Genomic DNA, 12,920 nt, shown 5'->3' with positions numbered 1-12,920 from the left:
CATCAATTACATCTATCGTTGGAGAAATTTAAGCATGAACTATAAGGAAAAATTGTCAAAGTCCTTTGCCATTTACATGTGTATACAAGGCATGAATTGGAGCTTGAGCTACATTTTCTAACATTAAGCCAAAGTCTTTTGAAGAATTAGCTACTCGAGCTCATGACATGGAGTTAAGTTTTACAACTATTGCAAATTAAGTACCTCTTGAGCAAGTAATTCAAAATGGGGGCAAAATTTTACAATTATATTATGTTTTAATGTAGACGATTTTATTATTCTTGCAAGCGAAGAAACTTTTGAATGACTTTTCTTGTGCATTTTTGCATTTAAGTATTGATACCTAGGGTAGTGATATTAATACCACAAAGTTAGCAGGTAAAATTCATTTATAGAGTAGTATTGGGACCCAATTATTGGTACCCCTAACTTAGGTATCAATACTTGCAAACATTGAAACAGAAATAGAAAGATAGGGGATTTGGTTATTGATACCCAACAGTTGAGTATCAATACCTCTTACTAGTCAAGTCTCGGTACCTCACTTAAGTTATCGCTACTTCATAGCCTTCCCTTGAAGCATAATTAAACCATATAAATTGGCTTAAAGGCATCAATTAACAACATTGATTGTCGTCTGTATGGAGGCACAAGAATCATTTAACCACCAGAAAGGCACCAACTATAGACAGTATCATCGAAGATGCTTTTAGGCATCGGATGCAGCATCGTCTTATCATGATTGTAGCCGGCTCGGGTTAAAGGGTGTTACATGGCCCTTGAAATGGACTCAACCATCTAAGATCAAGTCTCGAAGACCTTTAGATCCAACTCTTTGCAAACTTGTTTTCAAAATTAAGTCTCAACGACTCATGAAACGAACTTCACTATTTAAAATTAAGTCTTCAAGTCCAATCAAATCAAATTCTGAAACAAGTATCTTGCCAAACCCAATTTCAAGATTCGTATGAGTTTGGATATTCATTTGTCTAGATCAACGCTAGTCTATGGTTAGTGGTCACATTAGTGATGACATAGAAAAAACCAAACACATGATACATTCACATAGGTTGAGTGTGCCACTTTTTTTTTTAATACCATTAATTTTTTTGAAAAAAAAGAGGGAAAATAATTTAAATACTGAAATATGAAGTGAAAATTGAAAACAATTGGGAGGCAAATCTAGACATGAGCCTTAATTAATGAAGTTTGTGTTGCAGCCTGCCGGCTGGGTGGTGGGAGTGATAAAGAAATAAAAGAATCGCTATGAAATCTGATCTTTAAAAAAGAAAAGAAAATATTTTATTTATATGTGAATACCGACCGACATCTGCACATGGGTGGGGAGTTCATCCTGTAATATATTGGACCACTGGGATTGAATTTCAGACATCTTCAAATCTCCATTCTCATCCCATTTTTTAACATTTGAGTAACAACACACCTACTCTTCCTAGGAATATACAGTTTCCACTTTTAGCTTCTTCACCTATACGTGGGAGCACCAATTTCTCTTGATAAATTCAAACTATGTTATTATGTTTTATTTATGTCGTAACATAAAGCAAATGGAGAGGTGTTGGATTTAGCAGACAAAACCAAATCATTATGATTGCAACCATGGATAATCTTGGATGATTATCGAACCGGATTTTCAGTTCACTACAGAACAAAAAAGGGTATGGGTATCCGGTCACCGACACATTATACAAAAACAAAATTATTTACGGTGTCTATATTTAGAAAAAAAGTTGGAAGATTTTCATTTGATGATGCTAGAATAGTATTAATACTTGTCTGGAATAAAGAATGTGGTCGATGTGGAAGGCTTAACAGCAATTTCATACTGCTGAATTGGACTTTGACTTCATTCATAATTTTGAAATGATTTAATTAAATTTTTAAGTATCACATAATAATATTCATAGAAAGAATGTTAAGCAGCTTAAAACCAACTCATGTCTCAATAATTTTTGAAAATCTTTAAATTGGATATTTAAGTAGGTTGAAATACTAATGATGTTACTTTGTTACCATAAATGTTGGGTTTTACATCTGTATCTGATCTTGTAATAAACATTTAAATGTCTTTTCTATTCCATTAATTGTGGAGAAGAAATCGGGTTGAAAATTGGAAATAATTGAGACTCTCCTCCGACAACCCCGTTGTTGCTGTAAAGCATCTTTTTGGGCTCTTTACTTAACACGCCATTTATGTATGCCAACACTAATTACTTTTTGCTATTTCTCTTTCTATCCCATTTCTCACTATAAATGCAAACACTAGGATCCCTACCCTTTAGCTCCTCACTTATCTCTTTAACTCCTCTGGGTTTTTTCTTTGTCTAACAAAGAAAAGAAAATGACAATATCTGCTTCATTTTTGCTTGCTTCTACCTTGCTGCTCACCGGCTGTGTTTTGGGTCCTATATCTCTTGTTTCAGCTAAACATGGTGTTCCATCTTATGCTCATAAGAAAATCGCTTCTAAACCTTTTGAAGGTAAAAAATATCACTGGGTATTTGTTGTTATTTATTTATTTATTTTCAATTTACAAATGGAAATCTTGGTTCTGCTTGTTGTTTCAGGGTATCTTGAAAATGGCAACTTTGAAGAACAGCCCAGCCCGACTGCCTTAAAGAAAACAGTACTCAAAGGAGCACACGCACTTCCCAAATGGACTATCACAGGGCTAGTCGAGTACATCTCGGGTGGGCCTCAACCTGGTGGGATGTTTTACCCCGTCGCTCATGGCGTCCATGCGGTGAAGCTCGGAAACGAGGCCACCATTTCTCAAACCATACCTGTAAAACCAGGGGTACTGTATGCGCTGACTTTTGGGGCGTCCAGGACTTGTGCGCAAGACGAGGTGTTGAGAGTGTCGGTGGGTACTCAGTCAGGGGACCTTCCCTTGCAGACCTTGTACAGTAGTATCGGTGATGACGTTTATGCTTGGGGTTTCATTCCCAAAACCAAGTATGCCACTGTTAAATTCCATAACCCAGGTGTTCAAGAGGATCCCACCTGTGGTCCATTGTTGGATGCGGTTGCTATTAAGGAGCTTGTCCGTCCCAGAGCTACCAGATGTAAAGACCTATACCCAATTCTTATGCTGGTTTTTATTTGCAAAGTTGTTAACTTTTTCAATTTGGGTAGGATTAGTTTGGATTTCAAAATTTGGGTATGTTATTTATTTGGTTCAATATTTAAACCATGATTAAACATTGCAGATAATCTGGTGAAGAACAATGGCTTTGAAGAGGGTCCTCATCGCCTAGTCAACTCCACCAATGGTGTCTTGCTCCCCCCTCGGCAAGAGGATTTCACATCCCCACTCCCGGGCTGGATCATTGAATCACTTAAAGCCGTAAAATTCATCGATGCAAAGCACTTCAACGTCCCGGCGGGACACTCCGCAGTCGAGCTGGTTGCCGGGAGAGAAAGTGCCATCGCCCAGATCCTCAGGACCATCCCCAACAAATCATACAACATGACGTTCATCATCGGGGACGCTCGCAACGGTTGCAACGGAGAAATGATGGTGGAGGCTTTCGCTGCCAAACATACAGTCAAAGTTCCCTTCACATCACGTGGAAAAGGTGAATTCAAGGCTGCAAGCTTAATGTTCAAAGCTGATACAGCCAGGACAAGAGTGACATTCTACAGCTCTTACTACCACACGAGGAGTGATGACTTCGGGTCTCTTTGTGGTCCTGTTCTGGATGAAGTTAGGGTTTACCCTATTGTTTAGATGCCAAGTGAAAATTTTTTTTATGAAGCACTAGAGCATATAAGATGGTAAGTGAAGGGTTTTGTAATGGTTTTACGTTTGTATATTTAGCGGTTCTTGTAAGCTGTCTAAAACCAGATGGAGGAATGCGTTGCCAATGTTGACTTTCAGCAATCATGGATAACAATTTGAAGATGCTATCTGTGTTTGATCATTCTTTGGACGGTCTTAACTTAATGTATCAATAAAATTCAAAGTAAAAAAGAACTAGTAGTAGCCTGATTTCCAACATCTTCAATGGTGATCAAACCAATATGAGCTGTCGGGTTCTTTGCCTACACATCATTTTCCTTGGGTATTAAATGAATGAAATGTAACCATTACTCAAGAAGTAGACTAAGAATAAGACAACTCATTCTTGATGTATCAAGTCTAAAGTGGACTAAAATCTTTCTCCATCTTATCCATCATGTTGTGGAGATGGGCAATTTTAAAATTGAATAAATTAGACCCTCTTAAAAAATTGGAGCTAATTAATCTCCGTCAATTTCGAATTTGAGTAATTAAGGACAATTAATCACAATGTTAATGTCTTCCGTCACTTGTACATAATTTTAATTTTATCTTTTGATGTTTACATATTTTATCATTTTGATATTAATTCTAAAAATTTAACCTCAACTTTTACACATTTGCACAAATGTTGCCGGATAAATTTGTTAAATTAGGACCAAATTTATAGAATGTAATCTTTATTATACCAATCGAAATCATATACAATTAATAGAAAACATTAACGTCGTGATTAATTGTTCTTATTTTCTCAAATTCAAAAATTGATAGGACTTAAATTGCTTTTATTTTTTTGAGAGGAGCCAATTTGCTAAATTTCAAAACTAAAAGGGAGTGGAGAAGTCTTTTTACCAAATATTTTTCACGGCAATATATATCTGACAAGATAAAACAAATACGGCATAGGAGCCCATAAAAGTTCCAGAAAACATAGATCATTAAAAAGAATGGGCCTCAATGGACCCCAGCCAGCTCTCAAAAAAAGAAGCTTTTCTTTTCTTTTTTTTTATTTAAAATAAAATAATTCTTTAAAACATAGATTATTTATGAAATATATATTTACATTTACATTACCTAATTAAGAATTTTTATTTTTAGTACTTAAATTTTTCATAATAAACTTTAAACTAATTAATATAGAATATTATTTATTTTTTATATTTACTTATAAACAAATGAAAAGAAAATTGATAAGAAATATAAAAAGGTAAAAATAAAAAAATATGTTTTAAGTGCTTTTACGAGCCATTAATTCTTTTTAATTTTGTTTTTAGTTTAATTAAAAAAGATACCAAAAATAAATAAGAAATGAAAAAGGAATATGGAAGGCATAAACAATTGAAATATTAAAGATGGTTATAAATCTAATATATATATTCTAATTTTTGAAGTTAAAAATATATACCATATCAAACAAAGTAGTGTCTGCTACCCTAGAACGCTTTTGTCTGCCGCCTTTGGTATGACTTTTTAGGTTTTCTTGTTTTAGTCTTTGTTTTTGATTCTTGCAACCGACGCTTTCAGGATATTTTATTTCTACGATTGGGAGAGTGGTGATCGTGTTTTGGCCTTTAGACTTGCATTCATGGAGACTGAATTAGCACAATTGTTGCTCAATGAGGAAGAAGAAGAAATTTTGTAGATTCAGGTAGATTCGAGCACGCAAAGAGAAGTGGGAGAAATTCAGCTTGTGGGATGTTTCCTAACAACCAGTATAATTCACTATCCAGCCATGAAAAGCACTATGGCAAACCTGTGGCATCCTGTTCGTGGGGTCCAAATTTGAGGTCTAGGGGAAAAATGTATCTTTTTCAGTTTTTTCATAGTATGGATATGGAGAGGGTTTTAAAAGGTTCACCATGGACTTTCAATAATCATTTGTTGATACTTTGTAAATTGAAAAGGGGAGATGATCCAATAAAAGTACCACTAATTTTACCCATTTCTGGGTACAAATTCATGACGTCCCAATAAAGTTATTTTCTGAAAATCTAGCAATACAACTGGGTAATTTTATAGGAGTTTTCTTGGAGTACGATGGTTCAAACTTGGGGAAGGAAAACTGTAATTACATGAGGGTAAGGGTACAGATTGACATTAGGAAGCCCTTGAAAAGAAAGAAGCAGGTTATGTGTGGTGGTATACACTCGTATGTTAAATTTAAGTATGAACGTTTATCATTTTTCTGTTTCTATTGCCGACGTTTGGGACACAGTGACTCTTTTTGTGAAGCAAAAATGATGTTAGGGGTGGGTATTGCTGAAATGGGTTGGGATTTATCATTGCGAGCACAATCTCGAAGAGCCCTATCAATGAATAGTATATGGTTACGAGAAGAAGGTGAAGGAAAATAGGAAGAAAGTTGGACGGATAATCAGGTTTTGGGGATTAGATCATGGGATGGGGATACGAAAGAAAGAAGGGGAAAAGCCATTGATCCAATTCTGGGTTTTAACATAGAAGGAAGAGTGTCATCTCTAGATCAACGGAAGGTCAAATCTTGGTTCAATCAGATGCAAATGGCCATGGAGCATGATTTAGAAGATGATACCTTAATAGGGGAGGAGGGGAAAAAGTGAAACAGGGGGGAGATGGAAGATCCAACAGGAAATGAAGAGAGTGGTAATGCAATGACAAGGAATAGAAGAATGGTGGAATTTAACCTTTTATCATCGGCGGCTTTTAAGAGGCAAGCCGACCGGGCGCAATAAAAATCATAAGTTGGATCGTCCGTGGTTTAGGGAGACAACAGACGATTAAAAGACATTGGTATTTGCTGAAGATATATAATCCCCAAATAGTATTCTTTATAGAGACAAAGCTGAGTAGACAACAGATGGAACAAGTTTGTAGAAGTTGTGGTTTTGCGAATGATATTAAAATTGATTCAGAAGGTACGAGAGAAGGATTGTGTCTATCATGGAGGACTGATGTTAATATAATTTTCCATAGTTTTTTTAAAAGACACATTGATGTGGTAATTGAAGAAAAGGAAGAAGAAACCAATTGGAGATTTACAGGATTCTATAGATCCCCATATGTGCAAGATAGGAATGATTCATGAGCTGTTTTGAAAAGCTTAGCTACTGATGTGGAAACCCCTTAGTTTGTTTGTGGAGAATTCAATGAAATTATGTATGGATTCGAAAAAAAAAGAGGGCGGCCTAGAGATAAAAGAAGGATGGAACTCTTTTGAAGAGCACTAGAGGAATGTCAACTGAATGACGTGTGTTTTTATGGTAGCTGGTTCACTTGGAAGAGAGGTAATTTATCAGAGACGAACATACAAGAACGACTAGACAGAGGTGTTGCCAACACAGAATGGATTGATATGTTTCCGGAGGTGAAAATCCAACATCTAGTGCATTTGTTTTCAAATTATTTCCCTCTTCTTATTAATACAAGAAAGTGTAAAGAATTATTGGGGAACAATAATTTTAAATTTGAAGCTTGGTGGTCATTGGAGGAGTCTTTCATTAATGAAGTTAAGTGTTTGTAGGAGAAATCTTTAGAGGAGCTATTACAGAAGTTGGACAATTTAAAAAAAAGGCTTGAAGTAATGGGCTGGGCAAATTCAAATAAAGAGGAAAAAGAAAAAATAGATCCTAACAGAAAAACTAGCGGAGTTGGCTGAAGCTGAAAGAGATGATAAGAACTTAGCTGAGTTGATTGATACGAAAATTAATTTAAATTTTGAGATCGAAAAAGATGAATATTACTAGGAACAGAGGGCCATCTAAACTGGTTGAAATTTGGTGATAGAAACACATCATTTTTTCACAGTCAAGCATCACAGCGGCGGAGGACAAATCTTATTCATAAGTTACAAAACGAAGACGGAAGAGAAATGGTGGCCTTACAGGAAATATAGGGTGTTGCGCGGTCTTATTTTCAAAGATAGTTTTCAGCAGGAGGTAGGGGGAACTATAATCAACTACTATCAGGGATCAAGTGTTGTGTCTATGCGGAAGATAACCAAAAACTTACAGTAACATACACAAAAAATGAAATTACAGAAGCAGTATTCGACATGGGACCCATTAAGGCACCAGGAGAAGACAGATTCCCTGCTCTATTTTATCAGAAATGCTGGCATATTGTTGGAGAAGAAGTCACCTCATTTTGCTTACGAATTCTAAATGGGGATATGGAGGTTAGTTCAATTAACTCTACCAATATAGTACTTATCCCAAAAGTTACCAGCCCTTCTAATATGACGCAGTTTCGGCCGATCAGCCTATGTAACGTGCTTTATCAAATTCTGGCAAAGGCAATAGCAAATCGATTTCGAGGAGTTACTGGAAAATGTATTGATGAAGCGCAGAGTGCCTTTGTGCCAGGTCGATTAATATCAGATAATGTGCTGTTATCCTATGAAATATTGCATATGTTAAAACAGAAGAGATTGGGGAAAAAAGGGCATATGGCCGTTAAACTCGATTTGAGTAAAGCATATGATAGGGTTGAATGGAATTTTATAAAGGAGATAATGATACGGATGTGGTTTGATCAGAGTTGGGTAGATGCTATTATGAAATGTGTAAACACTATTTCTTATTCAATAGTCATCAATAGGCATATTGGGGATAAGTTTCTACCAACTAGAGAACTCAGACAAGGTGATTCGTTAAGTCCGTTCTTATTTCTTTTATGTGGTAAGGGTCTATCGAGCCTACTGAGACTAGCAATAAATGGAAGTTTCTTAAAATGTGTTAAGGTTAGTAGAAATAGCCCACAGGTATCCCATCTATTATTCGCTGATGATTGCATATTATCTGGGGAAGCAACAAGCAAGGGTGCTAATTTACCAAAGGACATTCTACGCGAGTACAAATCTTGCTCGGGTCAATGTGTTAATTTTGACAAATCAACAGTATTCTTTAGCAAGAACACATTGGAGGAAGATAAGAGATTGGTCGTCAATCTATTGGGGGTCCACAGTTTGAACGAACCAGAACGTTACCTAGGGTTGCCTAATATGGTGGGTCGAAAAAAAAGAAAATTTTTTAAAATCTGAAGGACCGACTCAAAAAACGTATTGACAATTGGAGTAACAGGTTTTTATCTCAGGGTGAAAAGGAAGTGTTTATAAAGGCCATTCTTCAGGCTATACCAACTTACACGATGACTTGTTTTTTATTACTTAAAGTTCTATGTGATGAACTGGAAAGTATCGTTGTGAGGTTCTAGTGGAAGAAAGGACATGGAAAAAGGGGAATTCATTGGTGCATTTGGAAAAACCTTTGTTCCTTAAAAGAAAATGGTGGTCTAGGTTTTCAAAATCTTGGTCAATTTAATATTGCGTTATTAGCCGAACAAGGTTGGCGCCTTATTAATTATCCAAATTCTTTATTAGCCATAGCTTTAAAAGCAAAATACTATCCGCAATCAAGTTTTCTAAATGCAGAGTTGGGAAATTTACCGTTACTTACCTGGAAGAGTATTTTGGCAGCAAAGGGACTCCTCCAAAAAGGTATGTGCTGCAGAGTGGGCAGAGGAGATAAAATTTCTATTTGGGAAGATAGCTGGATACAGGGGAATGATACAATTGACAGACATAACAAATCAAACAATGGGGAATTACAGTTAGTCTCAGATCTTATTGATACAGAAAATGGAGGTAGGATTTGATTAATAGTACCTTTCAAGCGGAAATTGCTTAGAAAATTCTATAGATCCTTCTTGTAGAGATTGATCACGAGGATACTTAAGTTTGGAAAGGAGAATTATCCGGCGAGTTTTCAGTATGCAGTGTCTATAAACTATTACAAGATGTTATTCCGATCCTACTAATTATTTATTACAAACCGAAACTAATGAATTTTACAGGAAATTATGGAGCCCTACCTTCAAAAATTGAAATCACTATTTGGTGAATTTCCTGGGATTTTATTCCTAATATTCCTAATCTCAGGTATAGGAAAGTCATTTCAAACAACAGATGTCCCCGCTGCTGCTCCTGGGCAGAAGACAACCTTCATGTCTTCTGTGAATGCCTTATAACAACAGAAGTTTGGCAGTTTTTACAGTTATCCTGGGTCATGAATAATATGAATCAAAGTTTATGGAAGTAGCTAACCTGAGTTTTTAAGAGTAGTAACGATGCTTAATGCCGACTCTACTGTTATGCTTTATGGTTGATATGGTTTTCCAGAAATCAATTCATACATGAGGGGAAAACTACAACAGGAAGAGTTTTAGCATAAAACATACAAAGGCATATGGCAGAATATGAAGGAATAGAAGCAATGAAGATCCCTGCTAATATGAATAGAAACTACAGAATCCAGGAGGACATACCAAGAGTAACGATCCATTTCGATGCAGCGTTTGACAGTAGAAACTTCAAATCAGCCACAGGTCTGGTGGGTTGGGATCTAAGGGGGGAACTACTGGTCTTAAAGACGATCATTCACAACAATGTTTCCTCTCCATTTGCAGCAGAAGTGTATGCATGTTTAGAAGGCACAAGGCTAGGGATCTCACTAAAAGTTCAATCGGTTAAACTTATGGGGGACTCCAAAAAAATAAAAAAATGCCAAACTACTTTAACAGATAAATTAATGATTGGAGCTATTATCAGAGATATTCAGAATAAGAAACCTTGTTTTCAAGAGATTATCTTTCAACATATTCATAGATCAGGGAACTCACATGCACATAGACTAGCAAAAGACGCTCTTGATAGATGAGAAACCTTTTACCTGATGGGAGAAGAGCTGAAGCATCATAGTTTCGCTTCAGAGAGAAGATGGCCAAGAAATCTAGACTGAAGGAGTGTTTGAGGGAAATGATTTCAAAAGAAGATAGCAAATAAAGTTTTATCCTTGGAAACTACTATCGTCAGAACGAATTGGATTTTGAAATGACAAATCGAGAGAATTAATGGTATCCAGCCATTTTTGAATTAACTGGGGTAGATATTTAGGTTCCTTTTCTTCCTTTCATTTATTCAGAATAAGAAACCTTGTTTTCAAGAGATTATATTTCAGCATATTCACAGATCAGGGAACTTACATGCACATAGACTAGCAAAAGACGCTCTTGATAAAGGAGAAACCTTTTACCTGATGGGAGAAGAGCTGAAGCATCATAGTTTCGCTTCAGAGAGAAGATGGCCAAGAAATCCAGACTGAAGGAGCATTTGAGGGAAATGATTTCAAAAGAAGATAGCAAATAAAGTTTTATCCTTGGAAACTACTATCGTCAGAACGAATTTGATTTTGAAATGACAAATTGAGAGAATTAATGGAATCCAACCGTTTTTGAATTAACTGGGGTAGATATTTAGGTTCCTTTTCTTATTTTCATTTATTACTTTCTGTTTCCATTAAGTTGTGGTTTAATTTCTGTTAGGAGGTTTTCACTATTAACATTATAGTGGGGCTAATTTTTGCTTCCAGTATTGATGTATTTGGTCTGGGTCCAATGGTCTGTTGGGCCTTTAGTTTGTTTTCTTTTTTTTTCCAATAAAATACACGATCATTTTATCAAAATATATATATTCTATAGTTAGGTTTTAGCTTAAATAACAAAATGGTAGTTAAATTATACCAGTTTTTCCAAATTGATACTTAAACTTTTTTTTTGGTCAGAACTGGTACTTAAACTATTAAACTGTTACCCATTTTACCTCAACTAGTAGTCCAATTAAAAAAAAATTTAGCTAACCACAACTTGCCACATAGACGTCTATTTTTTTCAAAATATTAATAAAATTCATAAATGCATTTAAAAATAGTTTAAAAATTCTTAAATTTAAAGGGTAAGTAAAATTTCACTCCTTGAATATATCCTTTAAAAATTTCATGAACCCTGTTTCGTTCAAAACATTTCAATAACTCTATTTGCTTCAAAAAATTCATTAGCCCTTTCAATAATCTTTTTAGAACCTTCAATCCCTTGTAGAATTGGTAGGGGGTAAGTTTCAAGAACCATTTTTTTAATGAAACCCTTGTTTGATTGAACATTTTTTTTAGAGCAAAAACTTTGGGTTCTTTCTTTCTTACTTGGCTGGATGTAGTAGATGTCGATTGCAAGCTCAATAACTTATTGTGGGTTGAGGGTTGTTCATTGTTACTATGGATTAAGAGCACCTATTTGTACTTCAAATACCCCTTGGAGCAAAGGGAAGAAATTCTATGGTTGTTCAAAGTATAAAGAGGTATTTTAATTTATTTTATTTTTTGTTTTTGTTTCACACCATATTTGGTGTAAATAAATGTTAGGTATTTGCATATATCTATGAGTTTTTATGTTGAAGGCTTAATTTGATAGGAATTTTGTTTTGCTTTGAATTTGAGATGTACTAATAATTGGGTAAAGAATGTTTACTATCAATATTATAGGGTTGATTTTTTAAATAAGTTTTGTTTGATATGAAGTTTAGTTTGATGATGTTATTTAGTTAAAATGAGAGAGTTAATTTTTGAGTTATATTTATTTATATATTTGAATGGTGTAGATTGGTTGTGATTTCTTTGAATGAGTTGAAAGGCAAGATGGCAATGAGAATCTTGATGAACTGAAAGGGCAGATCCAAATGCTATTTGTAACACCCCTTACCCGAGACCATCGCCGTAATTGAGTACGAGATGTTATCCAACTTAATTTACCAATTCGGAGCATAAAAATTTGTTTTTAAAATTAAATTCACTGTTCATAGCAAAACTGCCCATCTGCGCGACTGTCACTAATTTAATTATATCTCAAGTTAAGAAACTCGAAATTTAAATCCGTAAATTTTCTCTGAAACTAGACTCATATACCTTATTACCATAAAATTTTTAGAATTTTTGGTATAGCAAATTAGTACAGTTTATTCATTTAAGTATCCCCTGTTTCACTACTTGATAGTTCTGACCTCTTGGCACTAAAAATCAATTATCTCATTGTACATAATTCATATAAGGTTAAAATTTATTTATTTTGAAAATAGACTCACTAGGGAATCTAGAAATATAAATTATGACCTATAATTCTTTCTGTGAAATTTATAATGATTTTATAAATTTAGAAAAGAGTACTTCAAAAACCATTCTGACCCTGTCACACTAAAGTTCAAATATCTCAGAATATAAAATTCTTTTACCTATAACGTTTCTTTCATGTAAAAATA

The 12,920-nt window shown here is 34.9% G+C and overlaps 1 protein-coding gene and 1 long non-coding RNA gene across 3 annotated transcripts; one reads left to right on the top strand and one right to left on the bottom strand.

The window, feature by feature from the left end:
• The first annotated feature begins 1,817 nt into the window (after positions 1-1,817).
• Positions 1,818-3,944, top strand: LOC121219852 (uncharacterized). Its single transcript, XM_041098388.1, has 3 exons — positions 1,818-2,501; positions 2,589-3,086; positions 3,231-3,944. The coding sequence occupies exons 1-3, from the start codon at positions 2,363-2,365 to the stop codon at positions 3,749-3,751; spliced, it is 1,158 nt and encodes a 385-aa protein (XP_040954322.1). The 5' UTR covers positions 1,818-2,362; the 3' UTR covers positions 3,752-3,944.
• Positions 3,936-11,107, bottom strand: LOC107900760 (uncharacterized). 2 transcript variants are annotated; one of them, XR_005916852.1, is made up of 6 exons: positions 10,507-11,107; positions 10,103-10,287; positions 9,882-9,982; positions 9,444-9,798; positions 9,235-9,327; positions 3,936-4,065 (listed from the first exon to the last, which is right to left on the bottom strand). It is a non-coding gene; the product is annotated as an uncharacterized lncRNA (long non-coding RNA). The 2 variants fall into 2 exon arrangements; XR_005916851.1 differs by lacking the exons at positions 3,936-4,065; positions 9,235-9,327 and having other exon boundaries at positions 9,434-9,798; positions 10,103-11,107.
• Between the last annotated feature and the right edge of the window lie 1,813 nt (positions 11,108-12,920).

Source organism: Gossypium hirsutum, chromosome D08, assembly GCF_007990345.1.
Source record: "Gossypium hirsutum isolate 1008001.06 chromosome D08, Gossypium_hirsutum_v2.1, whole genome shotgun sequence".
Classification (NCBI taxonomy): Eukaryota; Viridiplantae; Streptophyta; class Magnoliopsida; order Malvales; family Malvaceae; genus Gossypium; species Gossypium hirsutum.
Note: the sequence above shows the minus strand (reverse complement) of the source record. Positions and strands in the feature narration are given on the sequence as shown.